This window comes from Trachemys scripta, chromosome 2, assembly GCF_013100865.1.
Source record: "Trachemys scripta elegans isolate TJP31775 chromosome 2, CAS_Tse_1.0, whole genome shotgun sequence".
Classification (NCBI taxonomy): Eukaryota; Metazoa; Chordata; order Testudines; family Emydidae; genus Trachemys; species Trachemys scripta.
Genome location: NC_048299.1, coordinates 50049873 through 50072398, shown reverse-complemented (window position 1 = coordinate 50072398; position 22526 = coordinate 50049873). Strand labels below are relative to the sequence as shown.

Below are 22526 nucleotides of genomic sequence, written 5' to 3'. Positions count from 1 at the left end.
AACAAAGACTGTGAATGGCTATCCAACTACAGAAACAGTTTCTCCTCCCTTGGTGTTCACACCTCAACTGCTAGCAGAGCACCTCACCCTCCCTGATTGAACTAACCTCGTTATCTCCACACTGATATATACCTGCCTCTAGAGATTTCCATTACTTGCATCTGAAGAAGTGAGGTTCTTACCCACGAAAGCTTATGCTCCCAATACTTCTGTTAGTCTCAAAGGTGCCACAGGACCCTCTGTTGCTTTGTCCAAACTAAGTGCACACAAACAGCAAAAATGGTAAAAAGTAAGGCCCAAATCTTTCAACTAGTTCCAGGCAAGAGGGCCTCTGTGCTCACGTGGAGCCCTGTTAATGAGGCTCTATGTGAAGGATCAGTACCCAACTTAGATTTTAGAAATTCACTATAGTTGTGATAAAATATATCTTACCTTCACATTTTAAATTAAGTAACATTTTTATCCTAGTACTCCCCCTTTAAATAGCAGTTTTCCACATCTCTAAGAAATGCCTTTGAAAAGCAAAATTCTATCAGTTAACAACACACCAATGCTTAGCACAGTTGTATTCACTGCTTTTCTTACCTTGTTATATTCCACATGAAGTTTTTCTTGCTCATTTTCTAGTTTATCCTTAATATTCTTCTGTTCAGCCATATTTTCTTGGATCTGAATCATGCGCATGTTTCTCTCTGTTTAAAGAAAATCCAGTCCTTTCTAGCTTTAGTTGTATTTGTTCAAGTGTGCCACATTGTTGACACATGGAATAAGTGTTACACATTTAAGCACCAAGTTAAAAAAATCTTAAAATGTAAAACTACTACGAGAGAGAGAGGGAGAGAGAGAGATGATCAAATTACAGGCCACTGTCCTGTTAAATGATCTATGAGACTGATGGAATACAAGCACTCCCCACCATGTAGACCTGGGAAAAGTATTTTTGATGAATAGTTTATTTGCAAAAAATGCAGTTTTGGTTATCCCAAAACTATTCCTGAATATGACACACATTTGTGAGTAGTTTTGGACCATTTTTCTTTTCAGTACTTGGATGCCATTCTCAAAATGTCCAGAAAAGGTAGTGCTGAGATGGAGGTGATTGCCAGAGCCCTCCTTATAACTTTTGATCAAGTGATTAGAGCCCTCACCCAGGATGTGGGACATGCAGATTCAATTCCCCTCTCTGCTGATATGGAGAAGGTATCAGAACTTGAGTCTGCCCCATTGCATTATATTACCTGGGCCACGGGCTAGGGGAATATACCGGTGTGCGTCTGTGGTGTGACTGCCCTAATCACTGGGATAAAAATGATAAGGCATCATCACGAAGTCTACCTCCTCGAACCTAGCCCTTTAAAAAAAAATACCCAAAACAGATTTTTTTTTCAATTTGCTAATTTTTTTATTTTTGTTTCCCGTTTCTAGATGCAGTTAACCCACATCAAATCTTTTTTTAAAAAATTTTGAACCTCCCAGCTTCACTGCCACATACTTTTGCTGCATGGGCAAAGTCAGAGTGAGATAACTGTTTGGTCATCTCAAGCTAAACCAGCTGACATCAATCACAACAGCATGCCCTTCTAAGATGGAAACAGAGTACTGAGGACCTAAAGACACAGCGCTCAAGATTTTGCTAGGGATGTTCAGAGGGGGAGAGAGATGCTCTTCCACCTGACTTCAAAGAGGACAAAACAAAAAAGGTGACAAATATCTACCCTTACAGGCCTGTCAACAAAAACATATTCCCTGCTGTTTATGTTTGAAGGAATTTAGTTTACAAAAGAGAGATATGTTTAAAAAGGCACCTTAACTTACTTTAGCATATTGAGATACTGAGTGTGAACTCTGCATTCATTTGAATGAGCAATAATAGCTTTTTCTCTAATAATTATAAGAAAAAAAAATTATATAATTTTTTTTTCTTATAATTTATATATATATATATATATATATATATATACACACACACACACACACACACTCACGCACACACACACACACGAGCATACTCTGTTACTTTAACCAAACCCTCTCCTCTCTCTTTCTATAATTAGTCAAATGTTTTCTTCAAAACATCGTATAACACAAAGTCAATAGGTGTGGAGCATTGTCTATATCAGGGGCTGCCAACCCCTGAGAAGTGGTGTGCCAAGTCTTAATTAATTTAGGGTTTCATGTGCCAGTAATACATTTTACATTTACAGGGGCCAGCGGACAGAACCCTAGATGGTCTGGGGATCCATCCACCGGCCCCTGCCAGACGGGGTCCCGGCCGCAGGCCCCGCTCAGCCAGCTGTTGGCCCGGGGTTCCGTCCATTCAGGCCGGCAATGGGCTGAGCAGGGCCGGCGGCCGGGACCCCAGCTGGCAGCAGAGTGGCACTAAAAATCAGCTCACATGTCACCTTTGGCACGCGTGCCGCAAGTTGCCGACCCCGGTCTATACGGTTTAAGAAACTTAAATTTCATATTCTCATCCTTACCAAGATAATAATTCACAAAATCAGCAGTCAGAGCCGGTTGCTTATGTTTTCTCCTTCCATCCACACTGGAACTGGTATCTGAAGTGTCCACTGGGAAGATGTCTGTACTAATTCCCATTAATTCAGCTTTGCGCATCAGCTTACGTATGGCTGAAGCACTGCTAGTGAGTGGTCGTGGCAGCTTCTCCCTGGGAACCCATGCCTGAGGCCTGGTGGTACGAGCTAATTCTGCCTTGGCACGATACTGCTGCAGTCTGGCATTGATTCGGGCCTACAATCAAATTCCCAGAAAATCAAAACAGAATAAAATGGTGTAAAATGGAATCCAAATCACTTTTTCTAGTAAACTTAACCTTCCTTTAGACTACATGTACACTAGACACTACTTTCAATAAGAAAAAATGCACAATTTAATCCAGCATTTTTTAATGCTTTAGGATGTGATATCTCAACAGGCAAAACCACATACAGTATGAATATCATTTGATTTTACTTTGACATTTATAGTTAACTGACAGTGTATTTTCTTAACCTTAGATTTGTGAAGTCAAACGGAGTAATATTCAGAACTGTCTTTCTGGGAATACCACCTTCAACAAGACTATTAACGTAAGTGGTCTTCTGGCAATCTGCTGGCATGTCTAACAACATAAGTAGGTGGAACAGCCTATGCTCACACAATGGGTAAAACTCTTGGCTTAGGTATCAGAAAACAGATTAAGATGAAAGTATACTGCTGGCATAAATGCCCATCTAAACCTGCTGGCTGACACTTATGCCAAGTCTAGAACCCTCTTTTGCAGGAACTCCTTTCCCAGTTATAGCACTGTCCACACATACCTCTTTATACACTAGCTGACATTAAGGAAATTCACAAACAAAAGCAAGAGAGACGCACTGTATATATTGCTGACGGCATCTGTATATTTTGGACGTCTGGGAGACCAACGCCAGACGATCAAGTTGTTACATGTAATTGGAAAATAGTGCCTGCAGAAAGTCTTTGCAGTGGAAGACAATAACACTAGCATAAAAACTATGACAGGCATGAATCCAGCTGAGTACCAGTTACAGCTTGTATACTCACCTGCATGAAGAGGAAGTTAGACTACAGAGCATTAATCCAACTTCCCCAACACACGATATGAGATACCCTTACATGTGAGAGAAAGGCAAAAACATGTGCATATACATGCTACATTTGAGGAATACCAGTTAACTCAGCAGTTCAACTTACTAGCTTATGACCAGCATGATCTGGAGCAGGATGTCAAACATCTGGTTTGTAGGCTGAATCCAGCCCAAGGACTCTCTTCTCCAGCCCATAGCACAAAGGACCCAGAAGTGAACTGGAGTGGACAGACTGAGTAGGGAGGTCATGCTTGATTTGACACAGGCACCTGAGGCCTCTCCTTTTTCTTTCTGCCTTCCCCTCCCCTCAGCTGTTTTCATAGAGGAGGCAGCATCACAATGCCTCAGAGATGAGACAGAATAGGCTCCTTCCCAGCTGAACCACTATTCTCTCACTCTCATCCAGGCCTCAATCCCCCAGAGACAGATTTTGTCTTCAATGTTTAAAAAGATGTGTTTTTACTCTGGAATAACTAACACACATTTGCTATCCCAATGTAAATCCTAGTGATGACAAGGCACCATAGTTTTCACCATAAGGGAAATTGAGGCAAGGGGTCAACCATGAGGCAGAGAAAGTGTCGTGACACAGTGGATAGAGCACTGGACTGGAACTTCAGAGATCTGGGTTCTATTCCTGGCTCTGCCCTAGCCTGCTGGGTGATTTTGATCAGACTCACCTCCAGGTACCTCCTGCAGGAAGCTCCTCAGATGCACTGCCTCAGAGTCCAGATTCCTGTAGCTGGGGCAGATTCCTGGATCTGATCTCCCCTGTGCTGCTAGGAGTACCTGCACAAGGGGATCCTAGCTGCTAGTCCCAGCCAGGCTGAGGAGAGACAGGACTTCCTCTTCCCCTGCACAGCTGCTCTGGGGGCGGGGGTCAGACCCACATGTGGATACCTCCCCCAGCTGCAGGAAGCTCCGTGGTTGCGCTACCTTCAGAACCGCAGTGCAGCCATGGATCTCACTTCCCCCCCAGAGCAGCCATACAGGGGAAGAGGATGTCCTGTCCCAGCCCGGACTAGCAGCTAGAAGCTCCCAGCTGGGGCACTCCGAGCAGCATGGAGGAGATCAGACCTACCTCCTCGATCCTCTCCCAGCTGCAGGAAGCTCCACGGCTGCAACCTTCAGAGCCCAATTCTGAAGGCAGAGCAGAATAGAGGGTACAAAAACAGCGACTCCCCCCTACAACAGCTTTGCAACCCCCCACGACTCTCTTTTGGGTCAGAACCTCCCACAGTTACAACACTGTAAAATTTCAGATATAAACATTTGAAAACATGAAATTAACCAATTTTAAAACCCTCTGGCCATGAAATTAATCAAAATGGACCGTGAATTTGGTACGGTCCCTAGTAGTCGTATAGCTCCGTGCAGTAAAAACTACAAAGTAACTTATCGCTACTAGGGAGAGAAAAAAAGAGAGGGAGGCTGAGGATGCCCAAAGTTGGGCAAGTGGGTAGGGGAAAAGAGGAAACATTCACAAGAAGGAGGAGCAGTGGCTAGACATGGAGGGACACATGGAGGGGAAAGTTTCACCAACACATATACTTTTTAAATTAGTCTTTGTCTTTAAATGTGATATTTAGCTTCACTAATTAAAGTGATGGCCCCTAAATGGGGCCCCTAAATAAATGGATAATTCAGCACTCATGACAGAACATGTATTAACACAAATTTAACACCATTAATCTAGAGAGACTGGAAATATAGAATGATGGCAAGAACAAGAAACATTTATAATTTCTATTCGGGTACAGGGATGAGAACAATCTGTACACTCACTCAGTCTTCTAAACATGGCAGTGCTCAGCTCTCTTGGAAATCAGGCCATTAATTTAGGTGCATAAATAAAGATTTAGGAGCCTAATTTTAGGCACCCATTTTTTTAAATCTTGACCCAGGACTTCAATGATATATCTGTGACTGTTAGTAGCAAATCACTCCAATGGCCGGGGAGGACTCTGAGTTACTACAGGGAATTCTTTCCTGGTGTCTGGCTGCTGGGTTGTTGTAATGCTCAGGGTCCAACTGACCACCATATTTGGGGTTGTGAAAAGAATTTTCCCGCAGTCAGATTGGCAGAGATCCTGGGGTTTTTTTTGCCTTCCTCTGCAGCCTGGGTCATTTGCAGTTTTAAACTAGTGTAAATAGTGCACTCTCTCTAACTTGACATCTTTAAATAATGATTTGAGGATGTTAGTAAGTCCTCCAGAGAGTACAGGTCTATTACAGGAGTGGATGGGTGAGGTTCCGTGGCCTGCAATGTGCAGGAGGTCAGAGTAGATGATCATGACGGTCCCTTCTGGCCATACAGTCTATGGGATTCACAGCAAAGACCTTTACAATTTAGGCATTGGTTACAGAGCCTTTTTTTTTTTCCCATGTCCATCATTTCTGCCACTATTATGTAGATCCACAGCTTGCCTCTGTCACCATCATCCTTATCCCCTCACAGTTTCTCTCAGTCACTTTTCTGCCTCACAGTCAGTCTCTGCTCCCCCTGACCTTGAAACACAGAGTCAGTCTCCCTCCTCTCAATTCTTGTCTCTGGTGTCACAGCAGCCCCTGATAGTTGGGAGGAAAAACTGCAGGTAAAATCCTACTTAGCCCGGGTCTGGGGGCATGCCCAGTACAAATGGAACCTTCTGAGTGTTTTGTTTTAAAACTATCATCCACTGAGTATATGGAAACTGAAATTTTTTAGAGGATTATACATTTTCAAATTTTGGTGGATTTTCAGGAGGCTGGCAAAAAACCTATTGACACCAGGACAACTCACTTGCTAAAGTTCAAGTCCCTTCTTCAAACCACAGGCACCAGAGCTTCTCAATTTAATTAATGAAATAATTTAGCATGGGCAAAACAGATTTTACCTAACCTCATTCTGAGAAATAGCTGAATCACTTTTACTGAAATGGTATACACACACACACACACACACACACACCCACACACCCTAAGGCAGACACACAGCATGGAAAATTTCAGCCTAAAGGACTAAAACATACAAGCAACTGAAAATAGGGGTCTTATATTATAAAGTGTTCAGGCAAACTTAACCGTAGGCTTTGCTACTAGCTCCTTGTAATAACTAAGGGAGAAGGTGGAACTTGCTTCTAACATACACATAGCAAAATATCTAAAATCCTGGCTGCTTTGACTGATTTTTATTTTTTTAGAATCTTGAAATAAAGATTAGAAGTAAAATAAACGCAACTATGGAATTAAAAAAGAATGATAAATTACCCTGGTATAATAGAGAATTATATAAACTAATCAGGATTATTTCCATTCAGATGCCTGCATGTGCACCTTTTCAAGGATTATATTATGGGGTCATTCACTCTTAGGGAATCCAATCTAAAGATAATTCACTGCCATATTAATTGACCATATGCCATCAATGTAGTCCAAATTTCATTTTCAACCACCGTAATTCCACCTTCCTCTTCCCCCCCTCTTCTCATTTAACATTGATGATTAACACACATGCAGCTTTGGCACGGGTACAATACCTGCGCTTCTGGCGAGAGCTGTTTCTCTCTTTCCTGCAGGGACATTTTACAATAAGACTGTAAAGCCAAGTAGTTCTTCCGTTTCCATTTTCTGTCTAACCGGTCCGCATGCTGTTTACAATAAGCAAAAAAAGGATCTGCTATGTCCTGTTTCAGCAAGAAAAGAGGTGGAAAAGAAGGGAGGGAAAATCTAGTTAGAAAAATGATATAGAGGAACATAAAGCCAGCATTTCATGTATACCACAATTAACATTGACATCTAAGGGGAAGGAATACAAGCCAAAATAGGAAAAGAACAGGTTAAAGAATATTTAGATAAGTTAGATGTATTCAAGTCAGCAGGGCCTGATTAAATTAATCCTAGGGAACTATTTTTTTTAATAATCCTAGGGTTTTATTTTTTAAAAGGGGAACAAGGAGAACCCGGGGAATTACAGACCAGTCAGCCTAACTACAATATTTGGAAAGATATTGGAGTAAATTATTAGACAATCAATTTGTGAGCACCTGGAGAATAGGGTTATAAGGAATAGTCAGCATGGATTTGTCAAGAACAAATCATGCCAAACCAACTTAATTTCCTTCTTTGATAGGATTACTGACCTGGTGGATGGGGAAAAGCAGTAGACATGATATACCTTGATTTTAGTTAGGCTTTTGACAGGGTTCCACATGACATTCTTGTAACCAAACTAGGAAAATGTGGTCTAGATAAATTTACTATAAAGGGAGTGCACAACTGGTTGAAAGACCTTACTTTAAGGGTAGTTATCAATGGTTTGCTGTCAAGTTGGGACAGTGCATCTAGTGGGGTCAGTCCTGGTTCTGGTAATCTTCAATATTTTCATTAATAACTTGGATAATGGAGTACAGAGTATGCTTATAAAAATCTGCAGATGACACCAACCTGAGAGGGGTTGCAAGCACTTTGGAGGACAGGTTTAACATTCAAAATGACCTTAACAAATTGGAGAATTGGTCTGAATTCAACAAGATAAAATTCAATAAAGCCAAATGCAAAGTACTTCCCTTAGGAAGGAAAAAATCAAATGCACAACTACAAAATGGGGAATAACTGTCTAGATGGTAGTACTGCTGAAAAGGATCTGGGGTTACAGTGACCACAAACTGAGTATGAGTCGTTCATGTGATGCAGCTGCAAAAAAAGCTGATTATGATTCTGGGCTGTATTAACAGGAGTGTTGTATGTAAGACACAGCAAGGTAACAGTCCCGCTCTACTCAATGCTGGTGAGACTCCCGCTGGAGGACCATGTCCAATTCTGGGCACCACAATTTAGGAAGAATGTGGACAAATTGGAAAGAGTCCAGTGGAGAGCAACAAAAATGATAAACGGTTTATAAAACTTGACGTAGGAGGAAAGGTTGAAAAAACTGGGTATGGTTAGTCTTCAGAAAAGAAGACTGAGGGGTGACCTGGTAATAGTCTTCCAATACCTTAAAGGCTATTATATACGAGGACGGTGATCAACTGTTCTCCATGTCCACTGAAGGTAGGACAAGAAGTAATGGGCTTAATCTGCAGAAAGATTTAGATATTAAGTAAAATTTTCTAAGTATAAGGGTAGCCAAGCTATGGAATAGGGTTCCAATGGAGGTCATGGAGTCCCCATCATTGGAAACCTTTAAAAACAAGTTGGACAAACACCTGCCAGGGATGATCTAGGGGTTTACTTGGTCCTGGCACAGCGCAGAAGGCTAGACTTGATGACTTCTCGAGGTCTCTTCCAGCTCTACATTTCTACGATTCTATGTTTCATATAGATGGGTCTTGTAGAGCAACACAGTCAGGGTTTGAATCGGTTTAACTAAAGGCCTGTTTAAAACCAATTTTGTTAAATTGATGCAAGCCCACATCTGTACACTCTTAAACAGATTTTAAGATTGTGTATATTGATTTAGTGTAATTCAGTAAGGAACTGACTTAAGCTAAATCAATGGAAGCCAGGTTTAAACTTGTTTAAAAGTGACCACATAGAAATTTTGCTTTTGTTTTTTTAAGCTGAAAAGTTTCTTTTTTAGACTAGCTATCATATAGTTTATGAAAACAACATAATTTGTTACAAAAATTCGGTTTCTTATATCAAAAGAGGATACTAAAATTGTACTAGCAATTATTTCCACCCAGAATTGCAAATAGAATTAAAAGATATATTTAATTGTTCCCATAACTCATGTAGCTCAAAGTCTAAATTCCATTATTTGCACACAGAAGAGACTAATTTTCAAAATTGCGTGTGAAAATAATGAGGGTTCAGTTTCAGAGAACAAGTTGAAGCCAAATTGAAAAGTCTAACCTTAGAAGTTAAAGATTTGTTTTAGTTAAAGGCCTCAATTGAAGGTTTCAGTAGACACCGTATTTTAAAATGTTACGGAGGGTCAGTGCTACCCAATATGCTAATTAGTTCATGAATTATTTTTTGTTTGTTTGCTTTTTTTGTTATTTTTTTAAATAATCAGAGTTAAGGAGCACTGAAGCAGGTCCCAGCAAATACAGCACAGGACAAAACAACACTGCAAGCACCTCCTCGTTCTCTAATACAGCTCCCTCGTGCCGTACAACAAAGCAATACATTCTCCATGTACTTTTTAACAGTCTCTAATGATCTCCAAAGTTTTGTGTTTTTTTTTGAATGAACAAATGAATTTACATTTCTGCAAGTTAACCCAGGGAAAAAGGGACAACTTCCAATGACAAGTGTTGTACCAACAGGTAACAATTACAATAAAGCACATAAGGAAAGCATTTAGAGCAGTGTATTACTGCACATGAAGATGGGATGGGAGAGTTGTCATTTTTCTATATTGAAGTGATGGAAGTTATTTTTATGTATCCAAGGTTGGTTTTTTTCCTCCATGCCTGTTCACAAACAAATATACGATTACTGGTATATTTTAATACTAAATAGTTATAAAAACCTGCCCTCTTTGACTCCTTCTGTAATCACAAAGTGCTCCTGGTTGCTGTTTGGACAGTTCCAAGAAACACTCGCCTCTCTTTTGCCCCAGCAGCTCACTAGAATATTTGATTGTTCCAGAAGAGACAGGCAGGGAGTCCTTACATATATGTTACATATATAATGTATGCATTGGTCTCTCCATATTGTTTCTCTGGGCAGCAATCACATTATGCTCAATATTCCTCCAACAGATCAAAATTTCCAAAGAAAGGGACATTTTGGGAAAAAGACACACACCTGATTCTGCATTAAGTGAAAGAGCTCATTATTATATCTTGTTTTCCAAATACATTTTTCAAATAGCATTGTTTTCCTTTTGACTTCTTCATAGTAGTTTTTGTATGGCCTAAGCAACGGCAATCTTTTGTATGTTCTTCTATTTTTCATTCGTCGCTTGCTAAATTTTCACATTCTTATAGCTGAACTACTTTATCAATTCATTTACCTCGTGTATACAGTCTACAAGCTGAGTAAGACTGCCTCAGACAAAGGTGGATCAATATATCTCAGTTTACTTTCTCTTTTTAATTTCCAGCACACTTTCTATATGAATAATTGTCAGTAAAATTTACTAACCAGGCACAAAAATCCACTGACTCTCTCATAACAAATTAAATATTTTACTTGCCTGTCCAACAAAAGCCCACCCACTTACTCACCAGAGGCAAGTAAAATTTTGCAAGTTTGATTTAAAAATATACTCCGTATATTCAGATTTCAAGATAGGGGAATATACGTGACACAGAGCTTACCTCCATAAGAATTTAAATTAACAATTCTGAGTTATGTGATTCCAAGGCCTTGATTACAAAATATTTTGTTTGCGGTTGTTTAAAGATATGCAATGTTTTTAGGTGAAAAGCATGGCAAACACATACAATGATGGGAATTCACAACATGAGCTCCTTAAAGAATCAATATTAAACCCCATCTAGTAGAGCCATCACTGTTTAGCTGAAGGCACCATGTTTATCTTTCCAGCACTTCATCTTGTAGGTGAAATTTATTTTTTATGAACAGTTCTGACAGAGAATTACTAATGGTCTGAGTGGCCCGTTCCTTCAGAAATAAGAAAGACAGTGATTCCAATGTAGATAATGAATGACAACAAAGCCTGCATGTCAGTGTGCACTGTTGTGTGCGTGTCCCTCTCACTCACCTATACACAATTTACTTTCTGTCGCATTTACTATATGCAAAGATGAATACAACTTGCTAAACTTGAACTTTGCAAGTAGGACAGACCACTAGACACTTACAAGGTATTTCCATTGAATAAGTCAGCCCTTATGCAAAATCTTGTCATTTGGATTGCTTTATTCTTATTATCAAGAAGAAAACTGGTACCATGAGTGAATATGTAAGGAATATGGAATTTAAATGTAAGTATTTTAACTGGTGCAATTAATGGTAATTTACAAAAACTCAGAATGACAATCAAGAAGTATCATATTAATACAATGAAAGTTACTTATTTATGACACAATTTAATGATAATATTGAAAAAAGATGTATGCAAAAACATTTGACGAGAACCAGGGCCCCATTTGCACAGCACAAAGGGGATGTAATCTGGCTACAGCTGGAAACTGAGCAAAGCAGAGGGAGATTCTAAACTGGAATGAAGCTGACAAAGCAAACTCCTACAACAATGCACCCACATCTTAATTAGGGGCATTTCAGGAGAAAGAAGTGGTAAGATGGGGAGTGGGATAGGAGGAGCTCCTCTAATACAGTCATTAGCTAGTGTATGATTCCTTAGAGACAATAACTAGCTATCATAAATCAGAGCAGGCCTTAAGCTGTCCTAATTTAAATTTGGGCTAGGCCAGCTTGAAACAACTTCCTGTGAAAAGCATATCTTGGTACAGGAAAAAAAAAAAAACACAATAAGCTTCCACATGCTTTTGTTAGGACATTTCCATTTTATGTTTTTCTAAAGAAGTTGCATCACACATATACCTCTTCAGCTGCTGCTTCTGACAACAGGCCTTCTTTCTGAGCACAGGTCACATGGAAATAAGCTCTACACATGCCAGCATCACAACTAATGCAAACACCAGTTCTGGCAAAACGAGGGTCTTCACAAAAACTGCATTCCTAACACAGAAAAATGGCAAAATTAACTACAGAGTAAACACTACAATAAAGATTCGACATTCTATTTTTAATTATTTTTTTTTGCATAAATGAAAGAATTTAGATGTCTTCTATACAGACACACAAAGTCTGTTAAATGTTACTAATGGATAGATTTAATCTCATGAGGTATAGCAATACAGCTAAGGCTAGCTATCTAAACTGGGATTCTCCAAACTTCTTTTTTTATTCCTATATTCCCTTTTAACAGGTATAGTACAAAAAGACTTGAAATAATAATGCTGGATCTTCTTGTTTTCTTGCACTGGTAGGTTTCAACTTAGACTCTGCACATTACTTTGTTTTAAGTGACTAAACATGCCCTGTTAAAATTAAGAAGAAATTAAACATAATAGATTTAAACAAATGATCATCTGGCTAACATGTAAGCAATAATCATAATAGTAATAAAATCAGCACAGTAATCCTTATTTGGGAAGGATCCAATTGCATTAGCAACTTTATAAACTATACACAGGGGTCGGCAACGTTCGGCACGCGGCTCGCCAGGGTAAGCACATCATTCGCCCGCGCCGCTTCTCGCTGCCCCCATTGGCCCGGGATGGCAAACCGCGGCCAGTGGGGGCCGGGATCGGCCGAACCTGCCGCGTCAGCAGGTAAATAAACTGGCCCAGCCCGCCAGGGTGTTTACCCTGGCGAGTCGCGTGCCGAACGTTGCCGACCCCTGCTATACAGATAAAATCAGAATCACCTCACCCAAAAATGCAATATATTCCAGGTTGGGGAGAAGCTGTGAAAACACAGCAACACACAACACTATACAACTGTTTAGTCATGAAATGAAGAAGAATACTGCATTAAACTATATAAAACTGGAGCTCCAGAGGGAATTCAGATAGGCAGAATATAAAATGATTATCCATATTTTCATTAGAAACTGAGACTCAGTCTCTATTGTGATAGGGTTAGTGTTTTATTTTGCCAACATATTGCACTGCCTTGGGTCACTTACTCTGCCCACCTGTGAAGAGCATTGCTTATCCTATAATCCCTTTTAAAGCTTATGATGTGCCCAAATTACTACTTCTGCCCCTATTAATCAGTAATGACAACAAAAAACCTAGCTATTATGTAGAATAGCTGCTGTACAGAGGTTGCCCACTTGGACACTTCTATAACAGTGCTGAATGTTTTGGAAGACTCATAATAGGCATGCTGGAGAGCCACTTCCAATACACAAGCTGCTCTTCAGTCATCCTGGCATAAAAGTCTTTTTTGTTGGTGGTTAATTTAGTACTCATGAAAAGTCCCACATTGATAGCCTTGGGACTCAAATTTTACATGCACCAAATGGGTACAACAAGAGAAGCAACAGCAAAATCTTCCCCACATGGCCTGACAGCTAGAGAAACAACATTTGGACATAAGAAAACCAATGAGCCATCTACCAGAAATCCTTTGGTCTCTATTGAGTGTCATTTTGTGCCAGTTGTAATGGTAATTTGAGTGCTATGTACATACATCCTCCTATGAACTGGACTAAGAACAATTATACTTCACATAAAAGTCCATTTGGGGATGGGGAGTACATTTTTCATTCATACTCCCATACATTCCTCAACTCTCTACATTCATACTTTGGCAGACTGCCATTAACACACATAACAAGGAGGTAATGAGTGTCTCCAGAAAGAGAGAGGGGGAAGAGAATGAGAAACAAAAGAAAAGACAAAAGAGGATGCATACTTCTGATTTTATTGCATTTCCAGCCCTGAATCTTGTTACATTTGTTGCAGAAACAGAATTACAAAAAGCTAATAAGATATGCTATGCCATATATGTAGAGAAAATAAAACTATACCTAGGTAAACATTTCTCTTCTAGTCTTACCTTGGCACCATACTTAGAATAGTTCATTTCGGTAAGCGTTACTGGCCGCAGCTTGTCAATATCTCCAAATGCCACTCCTGGAACATAGAGGGCACAAACAATGTGGACCCACCTACAACAGCAGAAAAATTAAGCCATTATCATCAAGAACAACAACATTTTGCTCTTGTATTGCACTCTTCATTTGCAGATCTCAAGTACATTACAATGGATTGAAAATATCATTCACATTTATAGATAAGGAAAATGAGTCATAGAAAACCAAGGGTGTCAGAAACAGGAAAGCAAGCCTATTGACTCACAGGTGAATGGCCCATCCACAAGCCTCTGGTTCCTCCCTCCTATCATCTTAGGTTTTTTTTTTTTAAATTTGTTTTGACTTTTTCTAGCCCAAGTGTTGGTAGCAGCTTTCTTTATGTGGCTCATTGTCAAATACAAGTTCAGTAAAAACCACAAGCATTACCTCTCTCTCCCCCGAGTATAGTCTGGCTCAAACATTGCACGATTTGTATGCTGACTCTCTTGTGGAGAATGAAGGGAAGCTGCTCCCAAAAACAGGCAGACAAAAAGTCGCTTTGCCAACCACTTTGTCAGAGGTGGTTTCTCTTCTTTTTCTGGTTTTGTTTACATACTCTGAATGATCTGCCACATGATAATGCAAACAAACACAGAACAGAACTCACTAGACCTTCTAATTCCTGCAAGGGAGTTAAAAAGGCACTAGCAGTACTAAGCCTAAAATTATTTGAATGTTAAGAAAGAACCACCACTTCATCAATGTTTTTTTTTTAAAGCCAGTTTTTTTTTTTTTTTAAATGAAACATCAAATCACAGTGTGTGTTACTTTTCAAGAGCCAGCTACTATCATAGCTGGTATATTCCATTTTGCAGTATCAAATATTAAGGTACAACACTGGTCTTATAAACAGCTCAAACAGGAATTAATTCAGGGAAGTCTGATGGTCTGCATTACACAGGTCAGACTAGATAATCACGAGAGCCCTTTCTGGGGTTGATCAATGAAAGACTAGATGATAAAATGGAAAAACCATGATTTTGAGAACATTAGATGACTAATATGTGAACATGGCAAAAATTACCTCCAACAATGTATACAGATGATTTTTCCCAATTTGAGATCACGTGATAACCTCTTGGATTTAATTAAGAATGAAATAAATGTATTTTTTGACAAAGACTAGGAATGTTAATATACCTTCCCTTCGAATATCCCTCTGTACGCAGTTTTGAAATTTGGTCCTTTACGAAGGGAACAACCAATGTTCCTGGCAATATGTCCAGTGCTCTAGTAATTCTAAAAAAAAAATCTGCTGTATGATAAAACTTTCAAGCATCACTAAAAAAAATTATTGGTGTCTCTTGTCAAAAAGATCTCTGGATAGTTATGCAAAACTAAGATGCAAGACTTCACAATAAATTACAACATACTTGACAGGTAAGCTTGAAAAAAATAGAGAGAGAAAAAAGAAAATTTGGACATATATTTAAAGAAATAATGTGATCACATTGTGCCAATGACTACCTTTGAAATATTTAAATAATGTAGTTAAAACTTTAGTTATATGAATGATAGTAATTGTGGCAGCAACTGCTAGAATTAAGTCTCTATGTGCATTTCAATCTAAACTCATGTTTTAATCCACTTAAAGCTTTCTGAAATCTTCACCATTTGAGTTGAAATTATCTAGGTTTGGTCTATGTTGGAAGGTGAATTTCTTCATAACTGTGGCCAAAAAAAAAGCTCAGTGACTTTGAAGCACAGAGACAGTGGAGAGGAAAAAATTCCCTTTCCAAAAATCCTTACAACCTTCATCTGAACAGCTCTAGAACTGAAACAGCTGGTTGTAAAAAGCTGAAATATCACATGGAAGCAGTCACAATGGAACATCAGTACACCTCTATCCCGATATAACGCGACCCCATAGAACACGAATTCTGATATAACGCGGTAAAGCAGTGCTCCAGGGGGGGCGGGGCTGCACACTCCGGCGGATTAAAGAAAGTTCAATATAACGCGGTTTCACCTATAATGCGGTAAGATTTTTTGGCTCCTGAGGACAGCGTTATATCGAGGTAGAGGTGTACTTTTAAGCAATCAGCTAATGCTGTTTTTGATTTGACCCGTCAAGGTGCTTCAGGTCCTTGATTCCTGTTGCAATAGGTATGGAGAGCCAACGTATGAGATGTCTCTAGAAGAAAGCATGGAGTCTTGGTGCCATTGAGTTTACAGATTATTTCTTGGATGAGAGAGTATGGACAGAGATATAGGTTTTTGCTTCATGCTATGTTAGGTCCCCAATCACGGAAGCATCTGAGACCCTTAAAAATTATAACTTATTTATCCTCACAACACCGTTGTAACATAGAGAAGTACTACTATCTCCACTGTATGGATGTGCAACTCCTCCTCTCATATGTATACATCAGAGTTCAATGTCCAGGTTCTGTAACCAGAGAACAGTCTCTGTATCAAGGAAGGCAAGGCATTGTAAACCACCCTCCAGATGTTGAGATGTGAACTTCATCACCACAAGTCTGCAATGCTGCTCCATGGTCACTGAAAGGAGAGGAAATCAGGCCAAGCTAACATATAGTTGCAGCAACTCTGAACAAGCCAGAGAATAATCTGTTGAACCAGGTCCAAGATCTATAATCAAGTGAAGAAGGAGGTAGGCAGGGGCAGTGAAGGACTCCTGAGTTTACTTGGTGTATCAGACTCTCTTTCCCACCAATGCTTCCACTCTATAAGAGCGTAGTTTTCAGCTCCCTAGCATGGTAAAGGGCAAATAAGTGCTCTCATCCAGGAGTGTGTGAGCTACCGTAGCAGAAGAATGATGAAAGATCAGGCACAGTATTACACTCCAGTGCTCAGGAGAGGGATTTCTCCCCTGAATACAAGTGACCTTGGTACTGCATGTTTCTTGTCTGAAAATGGAGCATCAGTTAACCGGAAATGTAATAAGTCAGTTTTATCTGTCATAGCTCTCCAGGCAGAGCTAACAGTAATAGTATCTAATCAAAAGTCTGGCAGAACGATGTGTGCTAGCACATACAAACTAGAGGTTAATTTATAATTCAAACACCCACTAATAATATGAGTGGCCACTTGCATTTAGATGGGGAACTGAAGCGTGAAGAGACTGTGTTGCCAAGGGTCACAAAGGAAGTTTGTGGTACAGGAAGGTCTTGAACATTGGTCTCTCAAGTCCTGTAGGCCAGTATCCTCATCACTGGACCATCTTTCCTCTCCACATTAATAAGTGTTGATTAATGCACGGTTACTTAATAAAAGTTAGCAACAGCTATTATTTAATTATGGATGAGGTTTGCAGCATTCCATGCATCACTGAAGGTTCACTGGATAATAATGCAAGGCTGTTTCTGGTGCAGTTGATTCCTAGTAGTCAGTGCATCCTGCCATGCAAAAGGACTGATAGATTGATGAGGAGGTGGTATGGCTGTGTTGCTTACAACTAAACTAAAGTGTGTGGGGAGAGAGGGTCCCTCATTCCAAACCTAGATCTGGGACAGTGTCCATTTGATTTAAGAATGCCAAAACTCATGTTCCTTCTGCCTGATTAAGGGTAATACAGGAAGTACTCAGACCTTTACTTGTGGAGACAGTGAACAACTCCTTTAACGAGAGCAGAATGTCAAAAAAAAAATTAAGGAAATATTTGTGTTGCCTTTGCCTAAAAAATTAGCACTTGACGCCAGCAATCTGGCCAATATAGGCAAGTGGTTAACCTTCCATTTTTGGTTAAAATAATAGAGAAGTGGAAGCTAAACTCTCCTACAGCCTAAATGATTGAGAATTCCTTGAGCCATATCAGTCAGGCTTCAGACCTGGCTGTAACATGATACAGATGATGATTTTCTGACAATGGACAAAATACCAGATTCCATACTGATGCTGTCCTAGATATCACTAATCACAAGGTTCTTCAATTCTCTTCAGTAGATGGGAATTGCCTTACAGTTGCCTCATTCTTTTATCTCAGAAATTCCAAAGGGTAGTTTGGGGATATCACTTTTCTGTCCTGAAGGCTCTCTTACGCAGGGTTCTGTATTATCACTCTTCCTATTTCATGTGCAAATGAGGCCACTGCCCCAGACATGCATGAAGAAAGACAAGATGCAGGGATGTGGTTTAATTAGGCTGCAACTTTATTAATTTATCTCAGTGATTCTTAACTTTTCTGGACTACTATACCCCTTTCAGGAGTTGGATTTGTCTTGCATTCCTCCAAATTTCACCTCCCTTAAAAACTACTTGCTTACAAAATCAGACATAAAAATACAAGATTCACAGCACTACTGAAAAATTGCTTACTTTCTCATTTTGTCTGTATGAAATTTTAGTTTGTACTGACTTTGCTAGTGCTTTTATGTAGCCTGTTGTAAAAATCTAGATGAGTTGATACAACCCCTGGAAGACCTCTGTTTACCTCTAGGGGTAACACGTACCCCTGGTTGAGAACCACTGATTTATCTCATTCTGGGAATTATTTGACAATAACTAACATAGCTCATTTCAGCACTCCATCTTCACTCATTTCCACATGTTTGGTCAAGGCTCCCATAAGTACCACACCACCCCCTAACAGCCCACTGCTGGGACCCCTTCATTCTCGCCTTTTATGAGGGTTAAGAGGTTGGGAAAAGGGGGTTGTTTCCTTGCTATATCAGACATTAGGAGCCCCATCTCCATTCTCCAGCTTCTTTAGGAAACACCTTCCCCTAAGTCCACATCCAACTCCAATTTATTTCTGAATACCTGCCACAAGGTGTACCTGCTGATCCAGGCATAAGATGGCTCCATCCAACAGGACAAGCATATTCTCTCTCACCCTTGTGTTCAGGGAGTGAATGGTTTACCTGACCCCCACTGGGCAGCTGTCAGCTTGGGTGATATCTACCCCTTCTCTGCCCAAAAGAGGCAGGAACCTTTAAAGAACCTATGGCTACTTTCCTTCTGGTTGACTAGACAAAACCCTCCTTCAAGGTTGCAGGGATTGCATTGGAAGTGTTACTGAAGAAGCTTGGAATGAAGTGTTTTCAGTATGCTTATGACACAGCTCTCTCTCTCTCCATTTTGTCTGACACCTAGGGTATGGTTGAGTGTCTCTCTGTGTCTGGTAATGACTCAGGCCTGGGTGAAGCAACCAGATGATATGGTCTGAGGGAATGCTTTCCACCAAAGACAGATAAATTCACAATTTGGGGGTCTTTTTTCAACTCCCAACTATTGTTAGTCAATTACAGAGCTGAGAGGGACAGGACAATTTCCCCCCACAACCCCCCCATCTGCCTCACTGTCAACTTCCAGACTGTTCTCTAAGATGTAGACCCTCACTATCATCATACATGCCTTTGGCATTTCAAGATCAGACTACTGCAACGTGCACTACATGAGGTATTCTGTAAGTCTCCACAGAAACTGGTACAGAAGACAACAGTCCACCTTTTAAGCCAAGTATCTTAACACAAGCACACCACCAGATATTCAAAATCTGGACTGGCTACTTTTTGGTTACTTGCAGTTTCAGGTATTGGTTCTGGAGTCTTAAATGAAATGTGATACAGACACAGTTGAAAAGTGGACATTCTTGAGGTATAGATATCTACTGCATTTTGGCCCCTAATACTATTAGACCATCACAGTGACTTCTGCCCAGCAGATAACATTACACACTACAAAGCATGTCAGTAGGTCACACACATCTTTGTTTCTATAGGTCAAGCTATTTGCACACACGAGGGCTCCCTGAATCCCTCAATTTCCACCACCCCCACAAGTTCCTTATGTGCCATGCTCCTATCACCATCAATTTCAATTTCTCTGCAACACTTCCTCCATCTCTTAAGCCAGGGGCTGTGTATGTTCCCAGTTCCCCCCACTGTCAGGATATCTGTGCTTGTCCATTCCCTCCTCTCCCACAATGGCCAGAGCTCCGTTTGCTCCCTTATTTGTTCCTTCCCTCTATACCACACCACGTCAATGACTCTGTGCTTCCCCCATTTCTTGTGACTCATGACAAGATCCCCTACATTCTCTCACCTGCCATGCACCCGCACATGACAGTCTTCCATTCTCCCCCCATGCAAGGGCTGTGCCCTCCATTTCACCTTCCCACTTCCCAGATATCAGGGCCTGTGTGTGCCCCCTCTTCCTCTGCATCTATATATTTTTTTTCCTTTCATTCAGGCTGTCAACATTTTTTTACTCAACTGAGACATGGACGAAGCTGAGATGGGGGTTATTGTTATGAAGAAAGATGTTAAAGGCTGCCATCAATTGTTCTTTGATCTATAGATAATTTAGATCTGATTGAAACCGATGGGTCTGCTAACCAGATGTCAGGGGCTCTACGTACCCCTCATTTCCTCCTTTCCAGTTTTCTTACTTTCACCAAAATCAATAGGATTCTGTCCATTGAGGTTGAGAATATTCCATGATATTCTGGAATTGATCAGATGTGGCATTCAAACGTTATCACATTACATCCAAATAGAGAAATGCCATCAATTTGAGTGTATGGCCTCGCAAATTCAGCTAAAATATAAATAAGTTTATTAAAGTCTCTTTATCATAATTCAAGTGAAAATGTCAACATGAAGTGTAAGAAGTAGACTAACAAACATTATGTTCATCATTCTCCATTGTTCAGCATTCTATGGTCACACTGATATCAAAGATAAAAGTCACTAAAAGGTACAACAATGGAAAACAATGCCTACAAGTCATTACATTTGGTTAAACCCATAAGGATTTACCAAGCAGAGATAATAGAAACTACAACTGTGATCAAACAGAAATGTTTTATTGGACAGTAGTTCAGTCACTGAAGTATTTACATATTTGTATAAAATGCATATCCTGTTTAAAGCAATGCATCACCATTGTTAATATCCAAAAACAAGTAATTCACTCTCCTTATCTTTAACTGAGAAATTCACTTTAAAAAGTGGGGACTTTGTTTTAAATTGTAAAGATGATTCATCCAATTAACTGCATAGAAGTGTGTTTTCTGGGGCTACAAATGTGTTTTTTTCCCCACTGTTTATTAGGATTCTGTGCCTATACATGCAGGAGTTAGTTAATATGATTTGTTTATATAAACTACAATTATGGTCCAATGCAAATGAAAAGAAAGTTTAACTTAGTCTTTTTTGTTATTTTAAAAGAAAGAGCTAAACCGTCAGTTTGCAATCTATTCCATAGCAAGAGACAGCATATTGTTAGGCTGTTTCTGTAGCAGCTAGGATGGGGGTTGTAACTCAGTGCCTCAAAAACTTCCTCCCTGTTCCAGTCTTTCCCACTGTTCCAGAGAGGCAGTAAGCTATTACACATCTGTACTTATCACAATGTATGTCCCCCCCCACCCCCCCATGCACCAAGACACTGGACGTCAGGGAGTATGTGGAATCAAAATTCTGCCCACTTAGAGCAGGCTCTGTGAACCTGATTCTCCATTGCAAAGGAAGTAGCACCAGGGTGCACTCATTTAGCAGGCAGCTGATCCCCACTCTACTCTCTTGCACTAGTACACAAAACCAGCCATGATAAGGAGCAAAGTGTTCTCATTTTTATACAGTGTATTTTTCTTAAATAAATTATGTTGTTTAATCTATGTACATGTCAAACAATTCAAAATGTTTGTCATTTATGGGTGTCAAAACTCTCTTTGTGTATGTCAAGTGTCAGAGTCATGTTACACCTTTTTTCAATAGAAGGCCATCTGATATATGCAGAAGTAGTCTCATAACCTTGTGATTATGTTAAAAAAAGGCCTGTTTTATTGTTACAAAAAGCATTCTGAATTCTATAGGTTTTCCTTTTTTGCACCATACCACTGGTTTAAGATGCATTAGACTGAGAACATTTGTATAGGGGGAAGTCGAGAAATAGTTACACATCTTCACAATTATCTACTTTTTTTTAAAAAAAAGCCAACGTTTTAGTTTAAGATTTTTGATAGTAAGTTTTAATACAACTTCCCAAATGCACCCTGCAGAGTTCAATATAAAGATACACATCTTCAACAAGCAGCTGCTTCTCAATTTAATTTGCACAGTTTTTTCATGCTCCACTGGTGTATTAAATGCTGCTGCACTCTGTAGGAGTTTATCTATGATAAACCCAACAGCTGGCTGCTTGCTTCATACTGACCTTCTCAAAATGTTTTAGTACATGTCACGCAAGTATTACAGTATTACAGATTTAAACTGCCATTTCAGTGTGATTGGCACACAAGTGTCTCATTTCCTCAACCACCTATATGCGAACTCCAACCTGAATCTTTATTAAAAAACATACAGAAGTCAGTCAAGTTCACAGCTGAGGCAGTTTCAGCTGCATTTAATACCAGTTCTAAATATTTTCCTGCTCATTTGTTTAGCTGC

The 22526-nt window shown here is 39.8% G+C and overlaps 1 protein-coding gene across 1 annotated transcript in view; it reads right to left on the bottom strand.

The window, feature by feature from the left end:
- Window positions 1–22526, bottom strand: part of PHF14 (PHD finger protein 14) — a gene marked incomplete in the record, with an annotated part of 270722 nt that overhangs the window by 204157 nt on the left and 44039 nt on the right. The window contains 5 exon segments of the mRNA XM_034760532.1: window positions 586–692; window positions 2481–2751; window positions 7130–7276; window positions 12072–12209; window positions 14100–14211. Coding sequence (XP_034616423.1) covers window positions 586–692; window positions 2481–2751; window positions 7130–7276; window positions 12072–12209; window positions 14100–14211 — 775 coding nt within the window.